At 38.6% G+C, this 13,183-nt stretch overlaps 1 protein-coding gene across 1 annotated transcript in view; it reads right to left on the bottom strand.

Annotated features, from left to right (window-relative positions):
* MUSK (muscle associated receptor tyrosine kinase) overlaps window positions 1-13,183 on the bottom strand; it is a 105,484-nt gene that overhangs the window by 45,747 nt on the left and 46,554 nt on the right. Inside the window, exons 6-7 of the mRNA XM_049115950.1 lie at window positions 12,182-12,306; window positions 1,973-2,132 (exon numbers count right to left, since the gene is read on the bottom strand). Of these exons, the coding sequence (XP_048971907.1) occupies window positions 1,973-2,132; window positions 12,182-12,306 (285 nt within the window). The remainder of the gene's footprint in view (window positions 1-1,972; window positions 2,133-12,181; window positions 12,307-13,183) is intronic.

The following is a 13,183-nucleotide window of genomic DNA, read 5'->3' as shown; positions in this document are numbered from 1 at the left end:
AATAGGTCTTCTGTATCTCTCCTCTTCTCTCTGTACCAATTATTGCAGTTGTCTTTCAGACCTTCATTACTTTTCTAGATTCTTTGAATAGCCTCCTGACTGTGTGCCATATCTCCCAATATTTTACACCCAACATCTGTTAATTTGGCAATGGTATCTCTGATATTACTAATCTCCTCTAAAATAATTAGATGACTTCCCAGTAATTGAAGAATACATCAACCTATTCAGGCTATTCATAACCTGGCCAGAGCCCACATTTCTTTTTTTTTTTTTTAATTAATTAATTAATTAATTAATTAATTTATTTATGATAGTCACAGAGAGAGAAAGGCAGAGACATAGGCAGAGGGAGAAGCAGGCTCCATGCACCAGGAGCCTGACGTGGGATTTGATCCCGGGTCTCCAGGATTGCACCCTGGGCCAAAGGCAGGTGCCAAACCACTGCGCCACCCAGGGATCCCGAGAGCCCACATTTCAAGCCTTTCTTCCCATTCTCTATCTTGCTCCCAGTCTCCATCATGCTCTAAGCTTTGCCAACCAATTTGCTGTTTTCTTTGTCTGTGCTTCTGCAGTAGAACCTAGTCTGCATCGTAATATATATGGCTGGCTGACTTCCTTGCTAGATTGAGAGTCCCCAAAAGGCAGGGACTCCATTGTTAATTATCCCATTTGTTACTTAAGTTTGCATCCTTTAGTCTACATAATGATGGCCTGAATCTAGTGTTTAATAAATGCTTAATAAATAAGAATATTTTACAAACAACAAGATACTGTATAAGCAATAATTGTTTTATTATTGTTTGTTAAATTGAGTCAAATTCATTTTTAGAATTCTCATCATTCTCTAGGAGAAATGATTTCCCATCAGTGGAAATTCTAGAATAATTGATATTCTAGCTCAAGGTGCTATAAGCAGATTTTACTCTGGAGAGGAAGGCAGAAGGAATCCTTGGTTTTAGAATTTTCTCCTTCCTTCCTAGGCATGCTTTAGAAGGCCAGCCTTGTCCAGCGCTCCCTGTATATCTCTCTGTGGTCTCTATTCATGTCATATTAAAATCACAAACATTACCAGGAATTTCCCCATCATGGAAGATCAAAGAAGTGCCATGGTAATAAGAAATAGCAGGATCTGGAGAGCTGGCTTTGAGCACAGGTTCTAGCAGTGCTTGCCTTACATGTGAGGCCAAGCATCTCTGCTGACCCTTGGGAAGTAGACACATTAGGAGTATAACATGCCTGGCATTTCCTGATACAGGGATTATTTCCATCTTTAGGAATTCCACAAATGTTCTCAGGAGCCTTTGGGGCATTTACATTTTAAAAATAAACCTTTATAACTCAACAAAATATCCTAGAAATCTGTATGTCAGCTCTTTTCCTTGAAAACACCTGTAAGTCCTGCTATCACTTTCATGAAACAGGAAAGGGAAAGACCACAAAGTAGATCAAATACTCATAAGTAAAAATGCCCTCAAGAAATAGCCATGCAGAAATTGGCACAACCGTGTGAAGGATCTGCCAAGTTACTCTTTGAGAGCCCTGAAAAGTGTGATTAGCCCCACAAAAGAAAAAAAAAAAAAGAGAGAGAGAGAGAGATGAAGAGGAAAGAAAGAGAGAGGAAGGAAAGAAAAGAAAAGGCAAAACAGAAAAAAAGGAAGAAAGGCAGGAGGAAGGTAATAAAGAAGAAGAAAGGGAGGGAAAGAAAAGAAATGAGATGGAAGAGAAATGAACTCCTGGACGCTTGTTACCCATCATGTGGACAGTTATCGGAGGATTTCATTTCTGAGGCAATAAATCACTCAAGATCAATTATCTAGATCAACCTCTGGAGTGCCCTCCAAGGAGAAAGAAATTGCCCAGAGGGGACTGAAGTAAGAAATAAAAGAAAAAAGATTTTGCCCCAAATGAGATACGGAATAGTGCCAACTCTCTCCTCTTGGAGCAATATGATTACGAAAATCCATCCTACCTGCTATGCTGATGGTGGCTGCAGCCTTTGCGGTGCTGAATTTCTCTCCATGCTTATTAGTAGCTATGCATGTGAAGAGTCCTGGCTTAGTAATGAACAGCTGCAGTCTTGAGTCAATCACTCGATCTTTCACACTTTCTTGAATGGACCCAGAAGAAACCTGATGGAGTAGAGGGTAAAAAAAAACAGATAAAATTAGGTCAAGGACTTCCTGATATACTGCATCAGTTGACTTGGAAGAGACAGCATCAAAATTATGATCAAAAGACATGTGGTAGATCGCAAAAATAGCCAAAACCTTTTCTTTCTCTATGCCTGTGACCTTGTAACGTAGCTTTGTAGCTCTTCCCCCAAGAGGTAGCATCTCTCTCTGTGCTTTGAATCTAAACTTGGCCTTGTACTTGTAGGAGAAAATCAGAAACAGACTCGTAAAATTCTTGCACATTGTGGCTTACTTTCTTGTTGCTCTTGGAACCCATGACCTCCTATGACCAACCCAGAGCTAGCCTGCTAGAGGAGGAGGCACACATGGCCCAGTTTTCTGCACTGCCCCAGCTGAGAGCCAAGAACAACCACTAGATATACAAGCGAGGCCATTCTAGATCAACTAGCCCCCAGTCAATGTGCCAGTCTTAGGAACTAGATCAGCCAAGATCATGAAATCATGGCCCAGATCAGCAAAACCACCCTGTCGACCCACAGACTTGTGAGCATTACATAATTGTTAACTCCTATTCAGTTCCCCACAAATGCACACCAGATAGATAGATGGTTATGAAAAGGTTATAAAAACCAATTCTGTTTCCGAGGCATGACATACACCATGCCATACTATTTAAATCAGAAAAGCAAATGTCTTTGAAGCGCCAGGATATCAATGCAGTATTGGTCCCCAACTGGCGGGTTAATATATGTAAGTGCTCATTAGTCATCACCTTTTCAGCTCTGTGAGAAAGACAGTTGCCCAGCACTTTCTATGAGGTTGCAGAGTTAGAATCTGTACCCTTGTTATGATAATTATTCTTTAATCATCACTGTTTGTATGAGGGGAAGATGCCAGTTTAGTTAGGAGTCTTTATGTTCTGTCTCTGAGGGAAATTTGAATGGAAAGACAACCAAGGAATCAGGCCATGATTCACCTTGGCCTCATCTCGGAGGAGTGGCCTTGAAAGCTCTCTCTCTTTGTCCCATGGTAGGGAACAGGGCTGGAAATAAGAAAATTAGAACCAGTTATTTTGCTATTTTGCCTGTTTCAACAGTTAGACTAACAAGGGGGAGGGGAAACCAGCTTCCTTTTTTTGCTGCCAGGTGGCTGGCTGGCTTTGGATCCAAGCTCTCTCTGTAGTTATTAAGCAGGGAAGTTGGTCCAATTAGCTTCTTTGTCTTTGTATTCCTTCTCTGTACTACTGGATTCAATCCTTATGATAAAAATTCCAGGTGAGCATCAATTTAAGTCAGATCAAGTCTTATGGCAGATTCCCCGGATAAATAGCTAGAACTTTGTGAGAAATTGACAAGGCAGAGAAAAAAATATCTTTAAGAGACAGACTCAGGAATTAAGATAGGATGCATCATTATCATATTTAGCGGAAGCACAACGTCTTATGGGTTTGAATCTCCAAGTTAGATAGAGAAGATGGAGTAACTTGAAATACAATTTTGCTCTCTGAATTTTAGCAACAGAGCAACAATGGAGAAAAAGGCTACAGGCCTCAAACGTCTGTGCTCAATCAACACGCTTTATGCTATTGGGGTATTTCATTTATAAATATAACCCCTTCCCAGTTTGTAGAAGTGAAATCTACAGAACAATTACTTCCCCCCCGCCCCCGCTCCTTCACGAGGTTAATCCCCCCTTCAGAAAGGAGGTCAGCGCACAGGCCTTGGAGACAAGTTGGGAACGAGTCATCCCCCAGAGTTGACTGAACTAGCACTATTTTCATGTTCACACCTAAGAAAGTCATTCCTTAAACTCCTCCTCAAGGTCCCTGAGAACATTCTTGGTGGGAAAGAGGATGAGTTTTAAACTGGCTGGCCTCTCTTCTCCTGGACTTCAGCCAGGTATGGAAATAGTTCAGCAAGGAGACCAACAGGTTACAAGGCTCATTGCTCGGTTATGATGTGGCTCCTAAAGGCTTTTCCTCCTGTTTCCAGAGGCTTTGCCTGATTCAGTTTGTGACTCATGCACAGCAAGCCTTGTTAGTCATAGTTTGAATTTGTTTTTCTTTCTTCATGGATCATCCTGACCAACCGTTAAGTATTTTTTGATGGCCTCAAAATAAAAACAACCCTTTGCCCTCCATTCTGATCTCTTTTTTGTCCCTAAGTTTCCAATTATTACTGAGTTTTGAGCAAGGTGTGCTGAGGCAAAACTGAGTACTTAATTGAGATGACGATAGCTGGTATTTACAGTAAACATGTGATTTTCTCCAAGTCACTCAGACATACTGACCTGAAGGAGATGGATAAACAGGTCTCTGCTCTGTATGTGGGGTTCTCTTTCTGAGACAGTGACCTCATGAAGAGGCAAATAGGAAACTTGATCATAAATATGCATATGCAAATATGTTTACACTTGAGATAATGTGTGGCAAAGCTTTTTGAAAGCAGCAAACTAGTATTGACCTGTGGAATATTTTTATATATCATCAATACATTAATGATGCTGGTTTGAGAGAATTTCCTCGAAGTTATGGATAATGTCGTAACTTCATGACTTGACCTTGGTGCAGGAAGACCTCTGAAAGGTATTCTGGCTTCGATGGCTTGGTCTTACATGTAGTTCCAGCTTGCTGAGAATACCTCATGGAGCTGTAGGGTATGGCCCAGAAGGGTCCATGTTTAGGGAGATATAATAATGTCTGTCTACACATCCTAAAAAAGGGATAACAGACTGAGAAAATTTTCCATATTGTTTCTGATCAACATCACCATAGTGACCTCTTTCAATCTGGCTGCTACAATATTCCATATGATATATCCCAGTTGATATATGTAATTATTTTCATTTACACAGCTAATAAGATAACTCCAAAGTTCATATACTTTGAACCCAAAATACTACCTCTTAAAAAATGTGTATAAAATAAAAGCCTCCCTTTAAGAAAATTCAAAAGCACAATCTCCGACACAGATAATTTCATTGTTTTATGAAATTCTTTTAGCAAATTAAAGTGATTCAACTTTTAAAATATTTTAGGAAGTGTATTTATTGGAAAAACAAGAGAGACATGTAATTCTACATTTTTTATTTGAATGCCAAAATAATGGAGATATCATCAATGTAACTTGACATAAACCTGGTCATCAAAATACAAGTTTATTTTCTTTTAGAAAAGTAATCTCTGTTCTATCCACATGAAACTACTACTTTCAATATTATGAAACGAAAGGAATATTACTACTTATTCTGAAATTCATCTCAGACTACAAATTTTCATGAGAAATGAATGACATTTCCGTAGGAAGAAAACAAAATAATTCTTGATTGCTTTGGGACACATGGCTAGCCTTTCTCTTCTAACTGCTCAGGGTTTCAGGTTATTGATGGATTCATAGAGGCAGGGAGGAAAGGAGCCGCCACATCCTTTAGAATTCCCATTATTCTGACTAGTGTGTTAGTGAAATTAGTTCACTGATTTGTAGTTAGTGAAGAGCTACAGTTCAAACTCTGTTTTATTCTGTGCCAATTAGCTCCCAGCTCTGCATTCATGTTTGTTCAGTCCACCCAAAATAATACCAGGGCTGTGGGCCCTTCCCTGTTCTCAATAGACTTTTCTGGTTTGCTGCTTGGTTATTAAATGCCTGAGATTGCCTCCATTTCCTGTAATTTGTGTCAGCACAAGCAAGATCATCTCAGTTTCTATTTGGACGTGGGTAGTAGCACCATGAACAAAAGTTGGCTGTAAGAGCAACCCTCTCTCTGGCCATGAGAACCACAGATGTACTTTTGCTTTCTTCCTGAAAGTCACTATTAGTTCCTCTTTTAGAATCTGAAGCAATGGGTCTATTTTACTTCCTGCTTTTTGCGAATCACATCTTGAATGATTAAGTTGGGCTCTCAATAAGACCAAAACTAATTCAAATTATCTGACTTTTTTTTATTACTTCTCAACTCCAACAGAGACTAATCCTGCATCTTCCAGTTCTACACTCATGTGAGCCTCTGAAAACATTGAATTTTTTTTAAAAGCATGTGTCTTTCCATTTTCTTTATTCCTGTTTTCACAGAGGAAGTCAAATCAATAAAGTCCTATCATCAGTCCACCTGCTTTCTTAGGACATAACTTTACACTACCTTGAGAGGCCAAAGACAACACCAGCAGCTTCCACAGGAGAGCCACAAAACCAACTGCCAAATAAGATTTGAATTTTAAATGACACTTGAAGTTTAATTAGAGAGCTAGAGAAGAATAGGAACTACTAGTTTCTTGATTGTAACTTAACAGCATTGGAGAACGTACCCCTGATGTCATATTAGGGATCATTTTCTCCAGCCACCTGGCACTTCTGTCATTACAAACATGAGAAAATCAGTGTCTGAGAGGTGAGTGAGCTTCCCTACAATTATATTTGCTGAAGAGAGTCATTTCTTGCTTATGTCTGCTAACCCTTCACCTGTTCTTATTTATCATACCTCAAGTAGCAAGCTCATAGAGTGACATTATTTTCCTTACTGACTATATTTTGAAGAGATGGATAGTAGGCAATTTAGACAAGCTAAATTAGTTTTAAACATAATTTTTGCGAAAACAGTTTTGTGCATGTATCAGGAAAAAGACCCCTTTAGCAAAAATAATAGTGAAAACAAAAATAATAAATGAATTTAAGCCCTAAAGTGGCTGCTATTGCAGAATAACACTCTTCATTAGTTGAGGTGGGCTTAGAATTTGGCATCTTTTTCCTGGTGTTAACAACATCCACCAGAATTTCACACAGGGATGTGCTTTGTTTCCCACACACTTCTCTCCTTGCCCTCCTTCCCTTCCCATGTCTTGTCTCAGACTGCACTTTCCCTTCCTTCCTTTCTTTCCTTCTGTTTCTTTTTTTCTCCTCATTTACAACGTTCCTTTGACTTTAAAATGCTTTTAAATGTTAATATATTGTAATATGACAACATGTGGACCTTGAAACCAAGATCCCAAAAAGTTGGAGAGAGACCATACTGGAGGACATGAAAAATGAAAATAATTGAGAATCCCTTAGATGATTCATCAAGGTTTGAGTTGTAGTGAGAACCATCCTCACTCCACCCAAGGGACTGGTTCAAAAAGCACCCCATCTCCTTAAGGTATGAAAGAGGATCTTCAGTAGGACCACCTGAAGGGTTGGCATATGTCCCCTGCCGTGTAGTAAAGGGTTAACGTTAAAGTAGACTCAAGATGCTCAGACCCTGAACATTTGAAAGAAAGGACTGGCCTTTGACTTGCTTCTAAGAGATAACCTCTCATCCCTTGGAAAATCCTGCCTCATAAGAGGGTCTTTGTATATCTGAGACCATGAGCCATGCCAGATAGTTTGTGTTACAGTGAAAATTATGGTGAATAGCTCTATTTGTTCAGCAGGGACTCTAGGCTATACTGTATCAGTTTGACCTTTGGAAAGGTCAGAGGCTAACTAAGGTCAGTCATGTGAAACCTCCATGCTTTTGTAACTGACCCTCAGGAAAAACTCTGGACACCATGGCTGGCTGAGCTTCCTTACAAGACACCATACATGTTGACATCATTGCTGGGAGAATTAGGAGCTCTCCATGGGACTCCACATGGAGAGAACAACTGATTGCCCACTACTGAGTTTAGTCTGTGTCCTTTCACTGTAATAAACAATAACCATAAGAATAATGGCTTTTCTGAGTTCTCTGAATCCTTCTAGTGAATCATCAAATTTGAAGGTGGTCTTGGGGACTCTGACACACTTGCAATTTGTTGACACAGCAGAGATGTATCTGATACCCACCTGTAAAGTCTGAAGGGCAGAGCCAGGCTGCCTAGCAGCTCCAACGGAAGGAGCAAAGAGGGGCAGCTCTGCTCAGTGATCTGGATCACTGTGGATATACAGGTTTTATAGAAGATCTGGTTTGGAATTATTTTCAATCTTCCCCAAAGGTATTTTTGAGACATTGATGGGATCCCAACAGAAAGACTTCTCATCAACTAACAAATTGGAAGCTAAGAGGAAGATGGCTGCTCTGAGGAAAAGGAGTCACTAAGGTCATCTTGAATAGGCCTTGATTTCTGAAGAATCATGAATGTGTCCATGATGGAAAGAGTCATTTTAAATACTTGTCTGGAACAGTGGTGGAAAACCAGCCGAAAACAGTGTCAGTTAAATTAGAACTTTTCCATTTCAATTACTGCTCCTCCCTTCTTCCAACCCTAAACCTGTAGGAGTCTTAAATAGCAGTTAGGAAGTAGAGGAAGAGTGAATGAGTGTGAGAGAAGAAGCCAACCGCAGGACTGTTGTGGAAGGCAGGTGGCATGCAATCTGTAGTTTTAAGAAAGGGAGGCTGGCTCTCTCTGTAGAGTGTGCAATAATTGATCTCAGGGTAGTGAGTTTGAGCCCCACGTTGAGTGGGGAGTTTTTTTTTTTTGTTTTGTTTTGTTTTTTTTAAATCTGAAAGGAAAGGAAAGGAAAGGAAAGGAAAGGAAAGGAAAGGAAAGAAAGGGAGAAAGAGAAAGTTCCCATTTGTGAATTGCAGTTGGAAACTTTGGTCATTACTTAGGGTTAGGTACTTAGAATTACTAAATTGGGATGGTGTTAGTAATGTAAAATCACCTAAAAGCAACTGGGAAAGTCACAGAACCTGCTTGGGGCAGGACTTTATGGTGAGAAAAGAACTTACCCTGCTGAAGAAACTTCGAAGAAAAAAGAAGATATTAAATGAGGTCATATTGCTTGCAAGTCATGCTTGCTCAGCACCCGGTTTACAAAGATAATCTCAGCCCATATGTTTAACTCTCCTTTTTCTACCCCCAAATCCCAAAAGATAAATCAAGCCTAAAATTAAGAAAAATAAATCTATAGAAGGGCAGAAGGGTATCATAATCAAAGGGCCAGAAATACTCAGCAATTTCTGGAAGATACAAAGAGATGTGACTGGCTTCATAGAAAAATTAGTATCATCCAAGTCGCTGAAACCTAAATTTCACTGAGAGGAGAATGGATACATCTCCCTATAAAGTCATGGAAAATTCCAGAGTTCAGATAACAAGGCTGTAAGTAGGGGCAGACTTTGAGAGAGTGAGTAGAGTAGTGGAAGAACGTTATGAACTATTAGGAGTGCATATAGCACTAGGCTGAGGCATCTATCTATGGGCTAGAGCCTCTTTCATGGGTGTTTGTGGGGGACATTTATGTTAAGCACTAGAGCCTGAGAAAAAGTTGACAGATTATGTATCTCTCCACAAAAATATGCAGAGCATAAAGATTAGAAAGATTGTGGGTTTAAAATAAATTTATTTACTAGAAGTCTAATGAATTTCTATTACAACTACATTCTTTCTAATCTTATGCTCTGCAGAGATAAAATGTAGAGAAGAGAAAAACAATTGTTAAGGATACAATAGAGGAAAATGTCCCTGAGTTTAAGAGAGATTTGCATCTCAAGTTCTTCCCTTTAAATTCTGTGTCGAAAGAAAATACATCAATTTACCAATTGATTCTGTAGGGCTGGCATAATATTGTTAACAAAACCTGAGCAGGAGAGTTCTTAAAAACTAGGCTATTTCCATTTTTGAAAATATATGCAATAATCCTAAAGAAATTACAGCAAATTTGAAACCACACAATTAAACAAACAAAAAAAGAGCAATGTGTTTAAAGAATGAAAAAACTTTCCAATTTAAAGTGAAAAATGACATGTTCATCACAAAGTTAAAATAATGACAAGGCATTTCATTGAGTTTACAACATATTTATGTTAAAAACATTTGTTAGATTAAGATTAAAATAAATATCTTTAACCTCATAAAGAATATCAGAAACTAGAGACTGAATGCAAACCAAACATGAAGTGATTAAAATCTATAAAATATAATTATGATAATTCATGATAGATTCTTATTTCCGATATTGGTAAGCTGGGTTATCAAACCAGCTCTCACACTGAAAAAAATTAAAATTCTGGAAAGATACTTTTAAAAATATAACAAACTTAGAAACTTTCATTCTCCTTAAGACATTTTTCCAACCCAGAAAAATGTGTTTCCTTTGAGGAGTGAGGAGAGAGAAATCAAAACTCTGGGTTTCATAAGGGTTAGGAGTCTAATAAGAGATACAAGAAACTAATGTCTCAAAGAATCAAGTATCAGGGAGGTGTCAATAATAACTACAAGTGAAATAGCCGATGTAGAATTGCAGGCTGGGATAATTATCTGGGATAACCAAGAAGCCTCAAACCTTGAATTAGGTTTAAGATGGTCCAAGATAAGTAGTTGCTTCCGGTCCTTGGCAGAAATAAACAAAAAATTCTTTCTGGAGAAAGGTACCTTTATCTAGACTTCAAATTAATTCCTGGCTTCCTCCCCCCTAAATAGTGAACAGCACTTAGTCAAAGATAACTAGGCACACAAGGAAACAAAGCACAATGAACAAGAGTCAGCAGGAAAACAGGTAACAGAAAGACACCTAAAATGGCATCCCATCTCACTCAAAAGCCAAAGTTCTTTCAATGCCCTACATGAGCTTATATGATCCATGATTCCTAAATTACACCCCTTATTTCTTTCCTCTTTGCTCACTCACCTCCAGTCACATTGACTACTTGCTATTCCTTTGACATACTTTCTTTTTTTTAATATATTTGTTTATTTTTTATTTATTTATGATAGTCACAGAGAGAGAGAGAGAGAGAGGCAGAGACATAGGCAGAGGGAGAAGCAGGCTCCATGCACTGGGAGCCCGACGTGGGATTCGATCCCGGGTCTCCAGGATCGCGCCCTGGGCCAAAGGCAGGCGCCAAACCGCTGCGCCACCCAGGGATCCCTCCTTTGACATACTTTCTGCAAGTTTATCTGACTCTCCCCAGTTTTCTTCCCATGATTATTGACATAGTCTCATCCTCAGTCTTCACATCTTAGCTCAAATGTCTTCATCTAAATGAGGCTTCCTTGACCACTCTATTGAAAATGGAATCTTTCTCCTAAGGTTGCATATTCTGTCTCATTTTCCTGCATTATTTTTCTCCATAGTATTCGACACTGTCTGCATAGAATATTCTGCTATTTGTTTTATTTTGTTTGTCTTTCCCTGTCATAATGTAAGCTCTTTGAGGCAGGGAACTTCACTTTTTTTTTTTTTTTTTAGTTTTTCTTTTTGAAAATATGACTTTATTTTTTTATTTTATTAGTTTCAGAGGTAGAATTTAGTGATTCACCAGTTGCATATATGCTCAGTGATTGTTACATCTAGTGCCCTCCTTAATACCCTTCACCCTCTTGTCCCTTCCTGCCCCCATCTCCCCTCCAGCAACCCTCAGTTTGTTTCCTAGAGTTCACTGTCTCTTATGATATGCCTCCCTCTCAATTTTTATCTTATTTTATTTTTCCTTTCCTTTCCCTATGTTCATCTGTTTTGTTTCTTAAATTCCACATATGAGTGAAATAATAGGGTATTTGTCTTTCTCTGACTGACTTAGTTTACTTGTTTTATTTGTTCTTGTATCCATAATGTCTAAAATATTGCCTGATACCTGGGAGATTCTCAGTAGATATTTGTAGAATGAGTAAATGAACATTTATATGTAAAGTGCTTAGAACAGAGCCTGGTACACAGTATCACTTAATATATGTTATTATTATCAGTATAAAAATGAATTAAAGGATATTAAACTGACAGTTACGGGTTCTAATTCTGGATTGTTTTTCATCAAAGTACCTCTAGTTCCAGTGAACTAATTTTTATGCTGATGAGTTTTGTGAAAATTATTTTACCTGTGTGGGAAGGAATTTTACCTCTTCACTTTTATATAAAAGCATAAATTTTTTTTTTGATTTTTCTACTCTACGATACAAGGAAAGAGGCAAACCCATGGAGTATAATTTTTAGGGCAATGACTTCTAGGATGAAAATCCTGAAAGACTTTGAAAAATGGAGGTGCAGGTGGGATCAGTAACAGAGATCAAGGTAACTTCACACTTATGTGGTCTATCCTGAAATTCCTCTCCACTGAGTCTTCCCCAGACAAGTCCCCGTACAGATGGCACTCACAGCATTTCCGTTTTCAATCCAGCTGATGGTGGGCACAGGGATGCCTGTTGCTGTACAGCGCAGGGTCACAAAGGAGCCAAATGTGACATTGTGGGATTCAGGAGCCCTCAGGATTCTGGCAAAAACTGTTAGGAAAACAGAAGTGGTGAGTGACTCCTAAAGGGAATGCTCAAACTGGAGTGGTCTTTTAAAAATGCAGATCAAATTGTGTTCTCCTGTGTAAACTCCTTCTATGTTCCCTCTATATTAAGGTAAGACCAAATGCCATACTGTGGCTTCTAAGCCACTTAATGCTATAACTCTACGTTTCTCACCACTGTCCAAGCTTCTTCCTTCTTTAGGAGCTTGTCTATGCTTTCCCTCGGCCTAGAGCACTCATCCCAGATCTTCATGTGGCACATTCATTGTATCATCCAGTCTCTGGTTAAGTGGAATTTCCTCAGAAAGGCCTTCCTTGACCACCCAACATAAGGTATAGCCTGCTTCCATTCACTTTTTTGTCATCCTGTTTTATTGCCTTTACATATCTTACCACTATCATAAGTTATTTTTTATTTGTCTATTGTCTGCCCCTCTCCCCCTCTGTAGATTGTGAGTTTTCAGCAACCAAAAACCTAGTTTGTTTTGTTCAGAAGAGTGCCTGACCAAAGTAATAGTATTTAATTGAATTAATTAAATAATTAATGAATGATTTATATCTTCAACTATATCACAGTGGGAGGACACACAAAATTTGTCAAATGTTTTAGAGAATGAAATGAGCACATTGTGCCAAAAAAGAAAGAAATATTTTAGGCCAAGTGTGAGCAGGAGAATAGATCATTAATAGTCTATTCTGAGACTGAATCCCTACTGATTAATGAAGAGAACATCCGAGGAAGATATGATTTGACAACTGAATCCTTTTTGCAGATTCTAATTTTAGATTTGCAGGTTCAGATTAATTCAACTCCCAACTTTTTGATATTGAGGACTGTAAGAGATGGAATCTAGAAGAGCATG

The sequence above is a fragment of the Canis lupus genome, chromosome 11, assembly GCF_003254725.2.
Source record: "Canis lupus dingo isolate Sandy chromosome 11, ASM325472v2, whole genome shotgun sequence".
In the NCBI taxonomy this organism is placed as follows: Eukaryota; Metazoa; Chordata; class Mammalia; order Carnivora; family Canidae; genus Canis; species Canis lupus.
This window is presented reverse-complemented; position numbering and strand designations above follow the sequence as displayed.